Source organism: Balaenoptera acutorostrata, chromosome 13 (genome assembly GCF_949987535.1).
Source record: "Balaenoptera acutorostrata chromosome 13, mBalAcu1.1, whole genome shotgun sequence".
In the NCBI taxonomy this organism is placed as follows: domain Eukaryota; kingdom Metazoa; phylum Chordata; class Mammalia; order Artiodactyla; family Balaenopteridae; genus Balaenoptera; species Balaenoptera acutorostrata.
The window spans coordinates 7,665,803-7,685,468 of NC_080076.1; the positions used below are offsets into that span (position 1 = coordinate 7,665,803).

Below are 19,666 nucleotides of genomic sequence, written 5' to 3' on the forward strand. Positions count from 1 at the left end.
TCTACTCTCTTCACACATATCAAGTATACAGTACAGCATTATTAACCATAGTCACCAGAACTACCTGTCCTGCATAACTGAAACTTTGTACCCTTTGACCAACATCTCTGTATTTCCTCCAGCCCCTGGCAACCACCAATTCTACTCTCTGCTTCTAAGAGTTTGACTTTTTTAGATTCCACATATAAGTCAGATCATGCAGTATTTGTTTTTCTATACCCTGGCCATTTAGCATGTCCTTCAGCTTCATCCATATTGTCACAAATGATAAGATTTCCTTCTTTTTTAAGGCTGAATAATATTCCATTATATATATGTACACACGCACATACACATACATACCACATTTTAAAAAATCCATTCATCTATCAACTGACACATTGTTTTCATGTATTGGCTATTGTGAATAATTCTGGAATGAATATGGGAGTACATATATCTCTTTGAGATACTGATTTCATTTTCTTTGGTTACAAACCTAAAAGTGGAATTGCTGGGTCATATGGTAGTTCTATTTTTGGTTTTTTGAGGAACCTCCATACTGTTTACCATAATGGCTGTACCATTTTACATTCTAAATATAGGTTTCTAAAGACGTTTTGTTTTTTTGTATTCTTTAAGAGAGACTATTCCCTGCCTGGAAACAAGTAAATGCTTGAGTAAATATTAATTCTGGGTTAGTTAAACAAGATCTCAGTTGTAGGAACTGGAGTAGGAAGAAACGCCTTTCTCTGTGCTTTTCAGTCTCATGTTTAGTACCTCACTTGCCTTAGATGTCTTGGATGTTTACCTTTTTACCAGCTGGAAATCTGCACAGGCCAGTCCATTATTACAAGGAGAAAGTCAGAAGGTGTTTCTACATATGTTGTCTCACCCTTTGCTACAAGTGAAAGTTAAAACTTACCACTGTTGTCTGGAAATTGTTAAGGTAGGTTTTTTTGTTTTTGATTTTTTTGGGGAGCATTAACAGTGGATTTTCTGATTATAACTCCAAACTTAAATTACTTGACTTTTTGGATATTATATAAGAGTTATTACTATAAAAATAGATGGTAGTTATTAGTCAACTCTAAGAAACTTATACTATTGAATTCCCTTAGTAAGTCTAGCAACTGAATTGCCTTATTAGCAGTTTTAATAAGAATTACATTTATGTTGTGTTATTTAATGATGGAAAAATTGTAAGGAAAAGTTGACTTCTATCAAGTATTCAAAAGTGATTTCTATGCTCAGGAAAAGTTTTAGGTTATTATGGCTTAAATTTTATAGTTTCAGATCTGTTTTCTTAGTAATATTCTTTTCTTTCTTTTGAAACAAATATTTCCTGTGTTTTTAAATTATAAAATATTTCAGCATAGAATAGTACATAAATATTAACTATTTCAATATTGAAAAGAACACTGTACATAGGACAGTATAGAAAAATATATATATTCATATGTACTCTTGAAAATGTCTCTTGTATTCAATACTCTTATAAGTGCTATCTAGATATAATGTTTACATTTTGCCATTTTTACTTATGATCCTTTTTTTCAGAGAAATAAAAATATTAGTTATAACTGAAGCTTCTTTCCTTTCTCTTCCCCCTTTTTTATGCCACCAAGATAACCACTCTTACAAAGTTTTTGTTTATCCTTCCCATGCATGTGTTTTATATATGCATATCTCTATAAATCATATATATTACTGTTTTTGTCTCTTTAAAAAAGTATATAATTTCATACCGTACACATGTTTTTGCTGCCTGTTCTTTTCCTTTAATAGTAAGGTTAAAGATCTACCTAGTGGATTCATCTTAACTGCTCTTTACTTTGAATATACTTTCTTCTATTAATTGATAAGTATTTAGGTTCAGTCTACTTTTTACTGAACTATGCTTTTCAGTATTTTCAATGACAGTCTGTAACTGATAGTGCATGTGTTTGAAAATGTCTTGATTTCACCTTACTCTTGAATGATAGATAAGCTGGAATTATAGAATTCTATAGAATTCTATAGAATTATAGATTGACTGCCATTTTTCCTTAGCACTTTGCCAATACTGCTTTGCTCTTGTTAGGCTTTTATCGCTGTCGAGAAGTCTGCTATCAGTTAAATTATAATTTCTTTGTATTTTTTTTTCTTCTAGTTGCTTTTAAGATCTTTTCCTTAGCTCTGGAGTTCTGCAGTTTCATTACAATGTAACTTTGTATACACTTTTTATTTTAATGTATCTTTTTTAGCATGCTTCAGTTTGAAAACTCATGTCTGCCTTCACTTCTGGATAATTCTCAGTCATTATTGTTTCCCTTATCCTTGCTGTTCTCTCCAAGTGGAACTCTCATTAGATCATGTTAGATCTTCTTATTTTACCCTTTGTGTCATTTAAGCCCTCTTTTATATTTTGCATATCTTTTTTTGTTTTGTTTGGATAGAATTCCTCAGTACTGTCATTCAGTACACTAATTCTTTGCTCAACTATGTCTAATTTGCTTTTTAAAAATTGTGGTAAAATACACATAACATCAAATTTACCATTTTGACCATTTTTAAGTTTTTGGTGGCATTAAGTACATTCACATTGTGCAATCATCAACATTATCCATCTCTAGAACTTTTTCATCTTCCTAAATTGAAACTCTGTACCCATTAAAAATAACTCTCTATTCCTCCAGCCCCCCCCCAGATCCTGACAACCACCATTCTACTTTCTGAATTTGACTCCTCATACTTGTGGAATCATATAATTGTCTTTTTTGTGTCTGGTTTATATCACTTAGCATCCATGTTTAGTATATATCAGAGTTGCAATCCTTTTTAAGGATGAATAATATTCTGTAGTATATATACCACACTTTATTACCCATTCATGTGTTAGTGGACATTTGGGTTGTTTCCACCTTTTGGCTACTGTGAACAATGCTTCAGGTATACAAATATACCTGCTTGAGTTTCTGCTTTCAGTTTTTTTGGGTACATATCCAGAGTGGAATTTGTGCTAATTTTGTGGAAGAGATGATACAGAGTCATTACTTATATGCAGGTGCATCACTGTATTGATAAGAAAAATCCCACATATATGTTGTCCTCCCCCTCACCCAGAAATTTAAATCTGTTTTGATTTGAATTTTCTCTTTGTCAAACCTCAGTAAGCAAAATAAACACCTTAGGATAAGTTTATGGTGTTGTTTATTTCCTTTATGTCTGTTGAACAACTTTAAAAGATTATGGTTGTCTCAGCAGTTTGGTTATTTAATTTGTCAAGACCACTCTTGTTGGCTGAAAGAAATGTAATAGGTGTCTCATGCAGACTCAAAAACTGTTAAGAGAATCTTTTTTTGTCCTCTACCGGTTAAAAGGAAAGTTTCAGTGACATAAGTACTAAAATTGGATTTGAATTATAAACAGAAGAAAGAGGAATGCTTTGGAAAAATCACTGTCACTAATTTTTAAAAACTTTTTGTATTATTTTGCAGGAATGTTTAGGTGTCCATAATGTCAGTAAACCTGTGTCTTCCCTTTGTAATGGAATTCATTTTCTACTTCACCCAAAAGTTCTGTATGAAATCTCTGCGTTTGGTATTCAAGAGCCCAAAAATGAGGTATGGCATGTTAGAAGGAAGTACAAAAGACTACTCTGATTCTTTAGATACTCAGCTAAATCAAGATAATATTCTAATGTCACCAGGTAGTACGACGAGAAACTAAAAAGAAACTTGTCTTTGATGTATGGGTTCAGTTCAGTTGTTGTTTATCTAAAAAGAAATGTTAAAAAAAAATGAGGCTCAAAATACAGGACATACTTGTTCTCAGAGAATTCAGATCAAACTGTTAAGTTTTTCATGTAAGATGTAGGAATGATGCAGTAGTTATAATACGCAGAGTATTTCCTTAAGGAACATTTTTATTCAATGGAAAAATATACTTTAAAGGTTAAAAAAAAAAAGGAAATCATTAAGGGGGAAGGACTGGTTGAGAACGGAAGGTAAGGTGATGCTGTGGAAATAGGAACGTTTGAAGGAAGAGATGCTAATGACCTTTCCAGATTTTATGAAATGTTACAGGTATGTGAGATGACTTAACGGGCCACCTCCTCTTGGATTGTTCCCCCTGTATTGTTGAGCAGGTGAATGCCACGGCCAAGGCCATCCTGATGCATCTGCTGCAGGGGCGACTGAGGATGACAGCACCGACCTGGAACAAGTTTATCGAGTCTCTGTGTCCTGTCATCCCAGTGCTACAGGTACTCTGTGCTCACCCGCTTACGCCACCATTTCTCTTTGGTGAGCGTGATTGATTTAAACGCACGCAAGCAGTAGAACCATCATGCTGTGGGAGAAGTGACGTGAAGCCGCGAAGGCGCTGTGGATAAGGGAACAGGAAGTGGGCGGCTGTCTTGTTTCTGGCAGAAGGTTAAAGCAGGCTAGCGAATTTGTCTGTGTACACCGGGTGGGAGGTTAAGAAGTGAGGCGCAGGCATTTAGCATTGACTGTGAAAAATAGAGCTCAGCCTTATATAAAGGCTTTTAGGCAAAGCTAACAGTGCTTTCTAAACAGACTTTATGTAATGAAACTGGCTTCATGAATTCTGTCTTCGCATATATGGATTAGCCTGATACTTTGATTAATGAGCTCTTAGAAACAAAGCTTTTTTAACAGTCCTTCTGGGCTTAGGTAAAGGATGGAGGGAAGGGCAGGGCCTTCCCTCCCTTGGATGAGAAGGTGGAGATGGGAAACACCATCATAGGAACAGTCCTCTTAGAAGAGAGAGCCCGGGCCTCAGGCCCTGCCGCTTGCACAGCTCAGTTCCGTGCAGGCGCCCTGGCAGCACTCCACCTTTGTACTGAGGGGACAGGTCTGAAGATCTGGGAGGGGCCTCATCTAGGGGCAGTGCCACTACTAGAATCTTGGAAAGTAGAAAAATTAGCAAGTGTCAAGAGGGTTGGCACATTTTCCTGAAGTTCTCCAGTATTATTTTTTAAATACAGTTGTATGTAGACTTCTTACCTCATGTAGGTTATTTTGAAAAGTCATATTCAACTGAATTGAAAGAAATCTGTGAGTTGCCTGACAGGTCAACACAATTCTTATTTCAAGTTAAAAAATTAAGCAGTGTGTGCATACAATCAAACGGTCATTTCTCTTTTTATGAAATCTGTTAGGGCTATGCTGACACAGAGGATCCTTTGGGTAACTGCATTCTCCTCCTAAGCAAAGCGAGTTCTGAGGCTGGTGAAGGGGTTCTCCCCTGTGCCACCTGGTTAAAGTCCATACTACGACTCCTGCTGGTGAAAAAGCCGTCGTAAGTACAGCAGAGTCTGCTGAGTGTGAAAGATGAACGGGAATGTTCTAGGAAAGGGCAGTAATTGTATCAAACAGTATAGAACCAAAGGAGGTAAAGGAAAGTGATTCTCTTACCAGACAGAGACGGGGAGCTAATGGCTGGAACTAACCCGGTAAAGGTCTTTTGGACACTTTCTGAGACGCTCTGTCCGTCCTCCAGCCTTGCTGTCGGGTCAGCCTATGTTACGGCATCGCTGGCCTCAGTGCTGTTCATAGTGCTGCTGCGGGCAGGGTGGGGAGCCGTGGAGAGAAACAGATCGCAAAAACCATAGGGCATTCGCGTTGTCTTCTCTCCTTAGAAATTGTTAGTCTCCTGGAGTGCAACTTTTCTAATTAAATACTTGTTCTGAAAATTAAAGTTTTTCTTGAAAGTGTAGTGGACCAGTTGCCTCATATACCAGGGTATGCGCGTACTTTAATCTTGTTTAGCTTGTCCTCTTATTTGGGAAACTGAAAAAGTGTCCTTTCCTCTACCATTAGTGTAAGTGTCATTTTAACTAAAAGAAAAGAAGTAGAGAAAGATTGTCTTCCTTCCCTCTCTGTCAGTGCAACATGAATCTTGTGTTATTCTCTTTAGGTAGCAGTGGTTAGATTTTTCTCTCACTGAGAAGAGAAAAAAAGCTTAGCGTGAAGACGGATAAGCAGTGATGAAGAGAAAGTGTCGGTTGAAAAGGCTAGGAGAAACAGACAGATGTTCTTTTGACAATGGATAATTTTGTTTTCCCCATACTTACATCAGGATAATGCAGTGGCTTATTTATAAACAGATGATCAGACTAAAAATTAAGGAAGTAGGTGAAATAAACTAAAACGTTAAGAGAATGGAAGGAGGAAAGTCAGAGGAGATTGTAAGGGCACATGCGTCGTGCAGAGAGGAAAGTTGTGGGCGATGCAGGAAGCAGAGGGGCAGATGGGGTTAGTGTGCTTGTGCTCGGGGATTGGCTTCTGCAAGTGTCCCCGTTGACCCTGGGCAGTGTCTTTATTAATGTGCTAGTGTAGTATTCCCTGCCCCAAGTTTGGTGATGTAACACAATAGGTATATATTTTCGGTTCACCTTTGGGGGCCCAAAGTCTCCAGGTAAACAGAAACACTCTTATCAGGCAGGACATCCTAGGGGCTTAGAGATCCCCTCCCAGGAGCCAAGGGCAAGGCCAGACCTCTCTTTGGGTAAGGTAATTCTCAATTACACAGAACTTAAAGCAGTCTAAATTACATATTGGTTTTCATCATTTGACTAGTTCTACCCCATCTCACCAGACCATAAACTCCATTAGGCAGGAACCCCATCCATTGGCTAATCTTTACATCCTCAGAACTTCATTGAGAACCTTGGGCATAAATATGCTCAAAATGTATTTGTTGAAAGAAATAAGTATAGAGAAATAATTGCACCACAGTGCTCATGATAAACCTAAAGGCTAAATTTATCTACCAGAGGAGGAGATACATTAAAGACATGCTTTACGTACCCCACTGTAGGCTTTTGCCTGGGGCTGGTGGCTGTCTCTGCACTGAGGAGCCGCGCTGTGAATACAGAGGCGCTGGCACGACGGGGGGGGGGCGTCGTGCGGGTGTCTGCCTGTTCTGAGCTTCCCTGAGTCACAGCAGATGGGAGACGGAGGCTTGCCTGGCTCGCACACCCTCTTGGAGTAAATATTTGCCCCCAAAGACGATATCTGTTAGTAATACAGCAAATTCCCGCTTTCTCTAGATTTGGTAAGCCCTTGAGAACCGTGGTGGGCAGTGGAACCTAGCAGCGCACAACACAGACACGACGCTGCCCTTCCAGAATTGGGCGTGTGATTGAGAAGAGAGACCTTACCGGTTATACTTTATTATTAATTGTAATACAGCGAGATCAGTGTTACGATGGGGGACTTCAGGGGGACAGGACTCGGCCTTTGCTGTGGTAAAACCCCGTGCAGGTTTTAATCGTAGTCTCACAAGTAGTGCCTAAAGCCTGCAACTTGTATTACTGCTTAGAATTTGCCCAGTGTCCCTGTAGTTCCAGAACCTGTCTCAGTAACTCATTGCTGTGCGTCCACTCAATGGTTTTTTTTTTTTTTTTTTTTTAAGAACATTTTTTTTTTTTATTTATTTATTTTTGGCTGTGTTGGGTCTTCGTTTCTGTGCGAGGGCTTTCTCTAGTTGTGGCAAGCGGGGGCCACTCTTCATCGCGGTGCGCGGGGCCTCTCACTATCGCGGCCTCTCTTGTTGCGGAGCACAGGCTCCAGATGCGCAGGCTCAGTAGTTGTGGCTCACGGGCCTAGTTGCTCCGCGGCATGTGGGATCTTCCCAGACCAGGGCTTGAACCTGTGTCCCCTGCATTGGCAGGCAGATTCTCAACCGCTGCGCTACCAGGGAAGCCCCACTCAATGGTTTTTCTATTCTTCCGTTTCATTGTCTAGTGCATGCAGTATTTAACCTTTTCTTGAAATCGTCTACCTCCCCACTCAGTGCTCAACTGACCTTGATGCTAATCCATTCCAGATAAAATAGAATTCTGATGGGAACCAAAAGTATTTGTATTTTCATATTTGAGGGGATCTATTTCACCCCCAATATCTCGCTTTAGCTGTTAGTATGATTACTCTCCTGGAGGTTCGACCCGTTGTTTGGGCTCTGCTCATGGGTCTGTGATAGTTTTTATGAATGAGATACATCACTAGACTTGGAGTCAGGAGCTAGGATTTTTAACTTGCAGACCGACTTACTGGAGCTGAGGTGACATTGACAGTGAAGTTCGCGGTCTCAGTGAGTCTGCACCTTCACTTGTAATTATTGATTATTCTTATTTTTGCTGCTTATTCATAAATGTAAAATGCAAGGATAACTGTAGTTATACACTAACTATTTTAATAGAAAAAGTAAAATGTCATCAGTAATGTCAGTATAAGCATAGCTAATTATTATGTTGATTTGTAATAATTCTTTGTGTTATGGGCCTTTATAATTTCTATACATTTGTATATTACAAAATGTTGACTTGAAGACTTTGTTTCTTCAGGGTCCGGATGCTGGCATTAAAGCTTTTAGCAAGTCACCTTACAAGGGAAGAGGGGGCGGATACCAAGCGCCCTTCAATCGATGCCAGAGTTCTCTCCAGAGTTACTAATTTATTTATTGTGAAAAAGCCTATTGAACTCAAATTGGATGACAGAAGAGAACTGATTATTAAGGTGATCATAACTTTCAAGTTTATTTATTCATAACTGTGTGGTTATTTGATATATTTTATGTTACATTTTTCAGTTTGTGTTATGTACGGGAGAGGGAGAGAAATGGTGGCTTCACGTGTGGTTTTTCCTGCCTAGTGTGAAGTTGTGTCCTGGCTTTTTCTGGCTCCTGGATACATTTATTTATTGAACAGATATTTCTTGAGTGCCTACTATATGCCAGCCATCGTGTCCCTTTTCATTCAGAATATACACTGGAAATGCAAATTAATTTGAATAGTATCTTAAATACAACATAAGGCTAATCTAGTGGAAAGAAATTCTCTGATGACTCTTAAAAACAAACATCACTGACATAAAATTATTCTTCTTTTTCTTCTGTTGGAAATTGCCTGTAATGCTAAAAAAGAAAATATTAACGATGATAAAAGTTTTCAGCCTCTTCTTTACAGGAAAAATAATATAGAAGGCAAGCGCAGTTTCTTTTAAATGTTACAGTGGTTCTGAGTTTTTTTTTGTTAATCTCTTTTCTAAATCTTTGGCTTTTTCTCCCTCTTAAGAGGTGTAGCCTTCATTTCCCTGTCTGTCCAGAACTGCACCCAAATCATCACGGACTGATGTAGGATCAGATAAAGCAAGCTGTCCGTTATCTTCATTGCTTCATTCCTGTGTTTTATAGCTTCTCCTGTGACTCCAAGTGTGCAGTCTGGCAGTTTTCTTTAAGTTTAGACCAGCCCCCGAGGCCTGTGGTAGAGCCACATGCAACACAACGGATTTTTTAAAACAGGGAAACACATTCAGTGTTCTTCTAACCTAAGCGTTCGGGGCCATCTGATGGCCCTGGCAGGAGGATTGGAGAACCTTCCATGGGCCGCATACCAGGTCCTGCTGGGGAATTCCTGCGTGCTGAGCCACTGGTATCACTACTGTGCCCTGTGCGTCGTGTGGAGGAAGGTGGAGTGGGGTTCTAGACCTCTCTTTCCTGAGTCCACATTAGGGCTGCAGATGGCAGTGGCTGGGAGAAAGGAGGGGTGTGCTCTCTGTCCTTTTCTCTCCCCCTTTCCTGCTGTGTTTTGCCTCCTCAGACTCTGTCCCGGCAGGAGGTGACAGTCAGGGACTGCTACTGGGGGGCTTGGTCAGAGTGCTGGGCAGCAAGCCCCAGAGAGCTGTCTGCTTCAGGGTCCCTAAGAGGGGGGAGCGGAGAGGCCCAAGGGAATTCCAGCTGGTGGCTTTGGGGAGCAGCAGAAAAATCCCAAGCCACGTGTCTGGGGTTGCTGTTCTCAGGCTAGCCTGGAACTACCTGTAGTGATGTTGTGTAACTTGGATGGTTAATGGGTTATGAATGGCTTCCTAGCGGAAATGTACGTTAAGAGGAGAGGCTTATTTGACATGATGGCTCTTTGTTTTAGATCCTAACTCCCTCTCTGACCTAGCACATCATTGTTGCAAATGTAAATATATCAGTTCCTTGAATAAGTTGGCCTTCGAGCTTTTGTTTTTATAACTGTGGACTTTTACTGGAGAATTGGAAGTAGATGAAAACCTTTTTTTTTTTTTTCAGTTGGAGACTGTTGAAAAGGTATATGACATCTTTATCTCAGACGATATTGATCTTATTTTGAGAAAGTCAGCCGCAGAACAGTTAGCTGTGATCATGCAAGGTAATGTCTTTTAAGGAAAATGCTGCTGAGAATGGAATTTTAGATTGCTGTGTGTAGTAGTACTGGGGGTTGGCAAACTATGGTTTGTAGCCCAGTCTGGCCTGTGGCCTGTTTTTCTCTTGCAGCCTTCAAGTTAAGGGTGGTTTTTACATTTTTTAACAAAGAATATGCGACAAAGGCCATATGCGGCCAGCAAAGCCCAACACATTTACTATCTAGTTCCTTAAAGAAAAAGTTTGCTGACCCCTGGTCTAGATTATTGTTGTTTGACCTGTGGAATGTCATTTGATAAAATTATCTTTCTTCTGAAATGTTGATATAATTCTAACAGTAAATTGCTTGTTCCTTTCTCAGTTTACCTAGTATATGATATTTCAGTTTGTTCCATCTTGCTTAGAGAAATCCATCAAATTGTACTTTGTGGGTAGGTAAGACAAAAACACTGCACAGTACTATGTATTTTCTTTAAAAGTTTATTTTTAAAAACAACTACTAAAATTTACTCTTAGCTTTGTTTGTAGTGTTGTTATTCTTTGAGTTTTTAATTTTTTCCTATATGTGATGTATGTAATTTATCTTTAATGTTTGAGAGAAGTAATGTTGCATTTACATAAAAATATTTTTTTTAACTTGGAATGTGGGGTATGATGAATATTCCCATCCTGACATTAGTGGAAACTGGGATGAGAGAGTAATTTGAAAGATCATATTCAACATATTTGTGGTTTTAATAACAATAATAGAGACTACAGAAAATAAGGCTCAAGCAAATGTGGAGAGCCTTGGCTAAGAAGATTAAAGAAAACTTAGAGGGTATTCTTTCGGTATTGTTTAACATTTCAAAAATAAAAAGCTCATAATTTTGGTATGCACTATATGGGAGGGTAGTGGAAGCTACCTTTTTAAAGTGGCAGCTAAAGGTAGTTACAGTGAAAGCTACAAATTAAATATCAACTTTATATTTGTACGTTTTTCTCAATGAGAATGTAGGAGTACAAACTAAGAAAATTTGTCTGCAAGTTGTGAAATACTTGTAACTAATCTATAAGCAACTAGAGATTTTGGTGCTAGTGATATCTAGTACCTGTGTGTGTGTGTGTGTGTGTGTGTGTGTGTGTGTGTGTCTGTCTGTCTGTCTTAGTCTGTTTGGGCTGCTATAATAGAATACCATAGACTGGGTGGCTTATAAACAACAGAAATTTATTCTCACAGTTCTGGAGGCTGGAAGTCCAAGATTAAGGCGCTGCAGATTCAGTGTCTGGTGAGGGCCTGCTTCTTGGTTCATAGGTGGCTGTCTTCTCCCTGTGTCCTCACATGGAGAAGGGGCAACAAAGCTCTCCTCTTTTTATAAGGACACCGATCTCATTCAGCAGGGCTCCACCCTCATGACCTCATGACCTCCCGAAGGCCCCACCTCCACGTACCACCACACTGGGGATTAGGTTTCAAACATGTGAGTTCTGTGGGGACACAAACATTTAGACTGCTCAGTGTACACACACCCACACCCACATGTATATGTTTATTAAAAAAGAGGTCATATTCTCTAGAAATCTGTAGAGTATGTTACAGACCCTTTCTTTTATATTTGCTATTAACAGTTTGAGGTTAAAGATCTTGTACTAATATTGATAGAAAAATGCAAGTCATATTTACGCATTAGCTTGGGGAGAATTCCAAACATTTTGAGATGATGGATTTGGAAAAGAGAAGAAATGTCCATGAAAGAACATAAAATAGTTTTCCATGTACAAATAAAAGTGTTCATTTATATACTTAAAATTCTAGTTCTTTTCAGAATCTGAGCTAGTTCATTTAATTATTCTTCTTAAATAGTTTTTTTTTATATTACCAGAAGTAAGATGTACTTGTTACTTAAAAGTTTTCAAGTTGTTCAGATGTGTATAAAGTAAAAAGTTTAAAGTGTCCTCCTCTAATTTTCAACACTAAGTGTAATTATTTTTAAAAGTTTGAAAGTTGTGTGGCTGTCTATTCTGTTTTTAAAACTATAGAAAATGTTCTTTAACTTTTAGTAACTTTTTTTTTTTGGTCTACAGATATTAAAATGCATGCTATGGTGAAAAAATTATGCTTAACTGACAAGATAATTGAGTATTTAAATGAATGTGTGAGTCAGGATGGTGAGGTAAGACATATTTTTACAGATTGGTTTTTTTGTCAATTAAATTTGAAATGAATTCAACTGGATTTGGATGAGTACTTGGAGTTTCAATCTTGAGTAACATCCACTGCCTTGTTCATTTTTTTTATTTCTAAAAGTGAGGTCTCTAAAGGAAAACCTTAAAATTTCTATAAGATGTATAAGCAGAAGTATATACAAAACGTACTTTCAGTGGAAAATCTTAATATTTGCATTTTAGTTTCACACAATTTTGATGAAAAAGCATGACATTTAGAACAAGACGATGTTACAGTATATTTTATCTCACCTTAGAATTGATAAAAATTAATAACTGTGTTTTCCCCTGCTGGCCAGGTGGTAGAGTGTCTAGTTCAGCCAAGCCTCACGCTCCTGAGGAAGGTTCTCTGTGCTGACCCAGTCCTGCGTGTTTCCCTCTCCCAACAACCTTCTCTCTTGACCCTGCTATTCAGAGGTAAATAAAATACATTCTGACAGTAATGAGAGCAATCTTAAGCTTTAACTGTTTATTCTTTAACTGTAGGTAACATTTACTTTCCGCTTTACTAACACAATAACAAAGTTTATTAGTGAATATGCCACTAAAAAAACCCATTGCAGTGGGAAATGTTTAACACTTTTGTGGGAATTTTCTTAAAATCCTGTTACAGAGTAGACCTTAGAGCTGAGAAGGGCTGAAGCCTCTGATCGCTCTCTGCACTTGATGTAGCTGTTGTTTGGTGCTCAGACGGTCAGTTCTTACCTGTGGAGAGAGAGAGCGCTGCAGCTGCTGTCACTGTTGCCTCTTTCCAGTGTCTGTTTCCTCATTCTTGTTTTGTTTGTGCCTTTAGATCTGACGCTTTGCTGTTATAACTGGTTATATCCTTAAACTGGCATTCAGAGTGTATAGACTCAGCTTGTGGGGAGTGGGAACTAGACCATCCTGAATGACTCTGAGCATTAACTTACTACATTTTGTAAAGTGTGATTTTTTTTTAACCTCTTTCAGTTTGGTTGTAATTGAGTAATGTATTTAGGTGGAAAAATTCCATGTTATTTTTTTCTCTTTTTTTTCTCTTCTTTTCTGACTGTTCTCAATAGAGAGCTTGGTAACATTCTGTGCTATTTTCTTTCCTAGAAATGTAGGCCATTGCTTTTAAATATTCTACAGGAGACATCTTGATCAAATGTCTCGATATGCTTAACCTTGTCAATTATCAGGCATGTAAGAGATTAGTGATATTTATGTTCAAAATATTATGAGTCATTTTATTTTAGCATTTTCTTCTCTTCTAATGGCTTCTGCTTGCCAAGTGAATAGGACACAGTTTAAGTAACACTAATAAAGGTTCAAACCAGGTAAAGTTCTAAAGAGACTCAATGTGTTCGGCTTCATAAATTTTGAATAGTGTGTAAAATTTTACAAGTTTTTTTTAGATTGATGTGGAAGAGTAGCAGTTATGGATCTCTAGTTTTCTTTTGTCTTGTTAATAATTGTCTTCCTATTAACCTCATTCAGTAGAATTTAGTTCCTAGTTTACCTTTTCATTTATAATTTTGATTTAAATTATTCAAGCAATCAATTAATTATGAGCACCTACTAGATTCAAAGACATTTTCTAAGGCAACATAATCTGTATTTTCGATCTCATTGATGTTTCCAAAAATTACCTAAGTGAGCCTGAAAATGAATTATAATATCTCTCATTAATGAATTTAGGGCAAAATTAGTTTTTTAACTAGGTACTCAACAAGGAAAATTAATTCCTCAGCAAACATTTATTGAGTGCATACTATGTGCAAGGCCAGTAGTGTCTGTATCCTCCAAACCTACCAGATCAGAAACTGTTTTAACAAGCCCTGCAGAGATTTGCATAGATTTGAAAGTTGAGAGCCACTGTTTTAGTGATGTCAGTTTATCTGGGTTAACGTCGCATTTCTCTGAGAATGGCATCTCTTCTTTTTGAGTTAAGATATTTTAAATTTGAAGTTAATTCTTTCTAGAGGTAAAAATATTTTATAAAGTTATGCTTCTTTTTATTTACAGTTTCCTTGATATTTCATGAAGATTGTACCGTCGTGACTGAAGTTGGAGCATTATTTTGTCTTCTGTTATTTGATGAAGTATCAAGAATGGATATGTGGTGAGCTATAAGAGTTTTAAAAGGTTTTTACTCTGAATTGTCTGTCTGAGTTTCTGTTGCAGTCTTATAGCAGTGCATGGAAATTTCTGACTTAGGAAGCTTATGCTTTCCATGGTAGATATACATGGTATGGTTTTTGGTTTGAATAGCAGTATTATGCACGTTGGCTCAAAAAGTCACCCTGAACTTTTATTGTTGAACATTACTAAATACAAAATTTGATAATTACTATAGTAAGTTTTATCATTAATACGTTTTTTGGTATATACTCTCAATTCTGTGTGTTTTTTCTTTAATATTTAATAAAAAAACCTTGGGGAGGATGTTTAGGATGTAATATCTGGTTAACACTGACCCTGAGCAGGATCAGTGGGAGAGAGACACAGAGGCCACCTGCCAGTACAACGTCTGCATTATATGAATCATTTATTATATGGACTTCTTAAAGAAAAGCGTAATTTGCTCTTCAAGAGCAAATCCGGGTAGTAGCACCATGTCATTAACTATACTAAATGACAGAACCAAATGCAACTCTTGATTTGAGTTTCAGTCAAGGAAGCGAAGCAAGTTGTGTTTCTTAGACAAAACGATGGTCTACTCAGTTGTTTCTTTCCTTTTGTGTTTCTTTTGTGAAATAGGTCTGATAATCCTTCCAATAAACCTTCTTCACCATCAGTCTTCAGTTTGCCTGTTTCAGTTTCTAGAAGGTAAAGAATTTATTTCTTTGATTTTTCTCAGAGATAAAATACTGTTACAGAAAGGGAAATCAAGATCTATAATTTGTTAAAAGTTTTCATCTAGCATTTCATCATATGACTTGTAATGCTTTAATGTTTCCTTCATGGTGGTGCTTCTGAAAGTTCAGTAAGTGTACATCCCTGTTGCCAAGTTTTTATTTTGATATTGTTCAAGTCTACACAAAACTTGAAAGAACTATATAGTGAACACTTGCATACCCTTCAGCCTAGATTCAGCAACTGTTAACACATGGGTCTGCTTTTCTGTCTTTCTCTCTCTCTCTCAATACATTTATTTATTTTTATGTAATCTTTTTCCCCAACCCATTTAAATATAAGTTTCAGACATAATTTTACTACCCTCCCAATTATTCCAGCATGTACCTCCTTAAATTAAGGACATTATCCTGCATAACCACTGTACCATGAATGGTCACATCTAAGAAAATTAAAAATAATTCTGTAACATGATCCAGTTTCTCCAATTATATCCCAAATATCTTCTATAGATTTTTTTTTTTTAAATGCAGGATCCAATCAAGATCATGAATTGCATTTGGTTTTCATGTCTCTCTAGACTTTTTAAAAAGTAAATTGTTTTCATTGAAGTATAAGATACATAAAGTTTACAAATCCTGAATTTTTCCAGATAAATACACCCATGTAACTAACATGTAGATTAAGGTACAAAATATCACTAGCATTCCAGAAACCACTTTTGTGCTTCCTTATTACCTTCCAGCACCCACAAAGATAATTCTATTTTCATTTCTGTTATTATACATTGTTCTTGAACTTTATAAAGTATATTCTTGCATTTGCCTTCTTTTGCTCAACTTGGGGAGATTTGTCCGTGTCATTGCGTGAAGCAGTATTTGATTTATTTTCATTTTTGTGTAGTATTCTGTGTAAGAATATACAGCCGTGTAGTTACCATTCTATCACTGATGGACATTTGGTTTGTTTTCTGTTTGGGGCTATTATGAATAATGACCGCTAAAAATATTCTTGAACACATATGGATCAGAGGATATTTATATGTTTAGCTTTAGTAGATGCTACCAAGCAGTATTCCAGAGTGGTGTACTGGTTTACATTCCTGCAGCAGTGTAGTGGTCCCAGATGCTGCACACCCCCTCCAGCTCTTGGTATTGACATCACCCACTATCCTTTTATATACATATATGAATGAATGTTCATAACAGCTTTATGTATAGTAACCAAAAGCTTGAAACACCCCAAATGTCCAACAGCAAGGAGAATTGATAAGTGAACTGTGCTATACTCACACAGTGAAACACTATACAACATTTAAAAACTACTTTTCACACAACATGAGTCTCATAGACATAGGGTTTATGACATAATCATAGACATAATGTGAAAAAAGCCACAAAAGAATATATACTGTATATTCCATTTATTTAAAGTTCACCAACAAAGTTGATCTCTGGTGAGAGAAATCAGAATAGGTAACAATAGTAGTTACCTCTTGGAGGCGGGCTAGGAGAGTAATTGACAAGAAAAGGGAACAAAGAAACTTTCTGAGGGGATGGAAATGTTCTGTGTTTTATTCTGGGTGGTGGTTACACAAATGAACACATATACAAAAATTCATCAGGCTGTACACTTAAAATCTGTATATGTTAAAGGTAAGAAAATTATATCTTAATACAACTATGATTAATTTAAAAATAACATTTTATAGCTTGCTAGATATTATTACATGTAGTATAATCATTTTCACTGCTGTATAATACTCTTGTTAGATGATACCACAGATTATTCATTCTCCTGTCATGGGGTATTTGGGTTGATTCTGGGTTTTTGCTCCTGTATACATCCCTGTAAACATTATGTATCTCCTGGGATATGTGTCCAATAGTTCCTCTTGGATATATCCTTAGGAATGAAATTCTTTAGTTGTAGACATCACATTCTTTATGGTCTTTAGGTTTGGCTAAATAATAAAACACACACGACAGTAGGTCATGCTTGAAGTGTGATTACCCGTGTGGGTGCTGGGGGCTGTCTTGGCATAGGAGGCCCACGTCCCAATAGAAAATGTGATCTCTAGGAAGCATGCCGTGGGCATACTGTCCAGGTCCCCGCAAGGCACGTCCTGTATGAGAGCCGCAGCACTCAGGGATGCTCAGAGCTGTGGCTTCCCACTGTACATTTACACACAGGTGTGGGTTCTTTGCACACCTCCCAGTCCAGATGCAGGGAGTGAGTGTCACCATAAGCAAAGCGGTTTAGTAAAATTGTTGGCATTCCATATCTAGTTGGTTGTCCTGGGGAAAAGGGTCAGAGAGTTACCTCAAGATCAAGGTTGTCCATAGAGAAGAAATGTCAACAGTAATTTCTTTACACATAGTAATGTCATTTTAAAAATTGTCGTCCACATGGTGGGTGTGTAGTGGTTTCTCAAACTGGTCATGATGTAATACCCTTTGCTTTTTATTATTTTCTTCCTTCTATGTTCTTCAGGTGTAATTTGCAGTACATTTTATAACTTATTAAAAGCTTGACCATTGATTGACAGCCTTAACTCTTCATTTAGTGCAAGTCCTTTCAAGGAGGCTCTTGTGTCCTTTTGACATGGCTTCACAAGCCTTTTAGTACATTCTTGCTTTCTGGCATGAAGAGATGTCCACGGTTCACCTTTGATTTCCCTATTTCAGACCTAGCATTAGCCATTTCTCTAAGGAGCCCTGGTTACTTCTAAGGAAAATTCCAATTTTTAAAATTTATTATCTTTTAAAAAATTATTCAGCTTCATTTATATACAGAACTCTACCTTAGCCTCTTTTTTTTTGAGATGCATGAAATGAAAAAGCACACTAAATTTCCCCTTAAAAATCCTACCCAATTGTGTTTCTCTAATATTAGTTACAAATACGTGAATTAGGGGTTTGGGATATGTTTTATAAGCAAAATTATTCTTTTTTTTTTTTAATTTATTTTATTTATTTTTGGCTGTGTTGGGTCTCCGTTTTCTGTGCGAGGGCTTTCTCCAGTTGCGGCAAGCGGGGGCCACTCTTCATCGCGGTGCGCGGGCCTCTCACTATCGCGGCCTCTCTTGTTGTGGAGCACAGGCTCCAGACGCGCAGGCTCAGTAGTTGTGGCTCACGGGCCTAGTTGCTCCGCGGCATGTGGGATCCTCCCAGACCAGGGCTCGAACCCGTGTCCCCTGCATTGGCAGGCAGATTCTCAACCACTGCGCCACCAGGGAAGCCCCAAAATTATTCTTTAACATTTGAGATGCTAGGCGCTGCAGTCCTGCTAAGCACTATTAAATTAACATTAACTAGTTTAAGAGATACTGCTATTGACTCTTTTCTTAGATCTAAAAATATTTCTGGGTTCTCTTGGTGACACACAGTGATGGAGTTTATTGATGGTGCAACTGTGTTCCCAAGTGAAAATAGTAAGTTGTGATTCTGTCACTTGGTGACCCCTGTGAACATAAGCAATTCATTTAGCCTCTTTAAGGCTCATTTTGATCGTCGTAGAATGGATCTCGTGGTGCCATGCCGTGTGACTGAATGAAAGGTAGATAACGCACAGTGTGTAGCAGAGAGTAGGCACTTGAGTTTTAGCCGAACACCCTGTGTGTGTGGTTCACTGTAGCCGTGGGCCTCGACTTCAAGGGGCGTCAGTCATCTCCGCGAACAACCCTAATACAACACAGAGTATGCTAAGTCCTCAGGAAAGAGGTTTAATCCGGTGTTTTTGAAAGTTTAGAGGATGGCAAAAGAATAAAGCATGGTAACTGTTCAAAACTGGGACCACGAGAGAGATCTTTGTATTGCTGTAGAATGGGAGGCGTAGAACTAGCCTCATTTGTGGCTCATTCTTTTGAGTAGCGTTTAAGAATTTAAAAGTATGTAATTTTTTTTATACCTTTTCTTTAGGTATCATCTACCAGTACATGTACTTGGCCACCATGCTGTGAGTCCTTACTCCATAGTTTTGACGTTATCTGCTGATTGTTTGGCCCTGAAGCCGGTCTCAGATATGCTGAGAATAGCTTGGAACCTATCATGGTATCATGGGAGTGATAATCTGTTGAAGCAAATGAACTCTGAAACTAAAATCCAAGAGTAAGCTGTTACATGTAGTAGAAAAGCATTCACATCTACCTAATTATGATTAATTAGCTAGGCCTTAGTTTTCCTTTAGGTCAAGTAGCTTTTTTACTTTTTATCATCTGACCCTGCTTTCTCACTGAAGATTGTAATTTTTACTTTGTTTTAAAGATTACATGTGGTTCATTACTTTTTAAAAACTGGCACACAAAGAAATTTAAATTAAAAAGCATTGTGCTCTATGCTGTTTTGGAGATTATATAAAGTTTGGTTAGTTAACAGATGTAATTCACTAGGAAAAGTGCTCTGGGTTAGGGTAGAAGCTCAGTAAATACATATGTGAATTTCGTTATCGTCACTGGGGTGATGACGATGATGATGACTTTTAAATA

General features: G+C 37.7%; 1 protein-coding gene across 6 annotated transcripts in view; it reads left to right on the forward strand.

The window, feature by feature from the left end:
• The window catches only part of RTTN (rotatin), a 142,542-nt gene that overhangs the window by 36,664 nt on the left and 86,212 nt on the right, over positions 1-19,666 (forward strand). For 5 of the 6 annotated variants that reach the window (XR_009005111.1, XM_057527198.1, XM_057527197.1 and 2 more), the window contains exons 14-24: positions 802-928; positions 3,459-3,584; positions 4,109-4,225; positions 5,144-5,283; positions 8,333-8,504; positions 10,063-10,162; positions 12,220-12,308; positions 12,660-12,777; positions 14,350-14,446; positions 15,085-15,153; positions 19,101-19,289. Coding sequence is in view for 5 of the 6 variants with exons in the window: in XM_057527198.1 (XP_057383181.1) it covers positions 802-928; positions 3,459-3,584; positions 4,109-4,225; positions 5,144-5,283; positions 8,333-8,504; positions 10,063-10,162; positions 12,220-12,308; positions 12,660-12,777; positions 14,350-14,446; positions 15,085-15,153; positions 19,101-19,289 (1,344 nt within the window). In the remaining variant the exon portion in view is untranslated. Of the gene's footprint in view, positions 1-801; positions 929-3,458; positions 3,585-4,108; positions 4,226-5,143; positions 5,284-7,137; positions 7,150-8,332; positions 8,505-10,062; positions 10,163-12,219; positions 12,309-12,659; positions 12,778-14,349; positions 14,447-15,084; positions 15,154-19,100; positions 19,290-19,666 lie in introns of those variants that run through there. The other variant, XM_057527201.1, reaches the window with a different exon arrangement.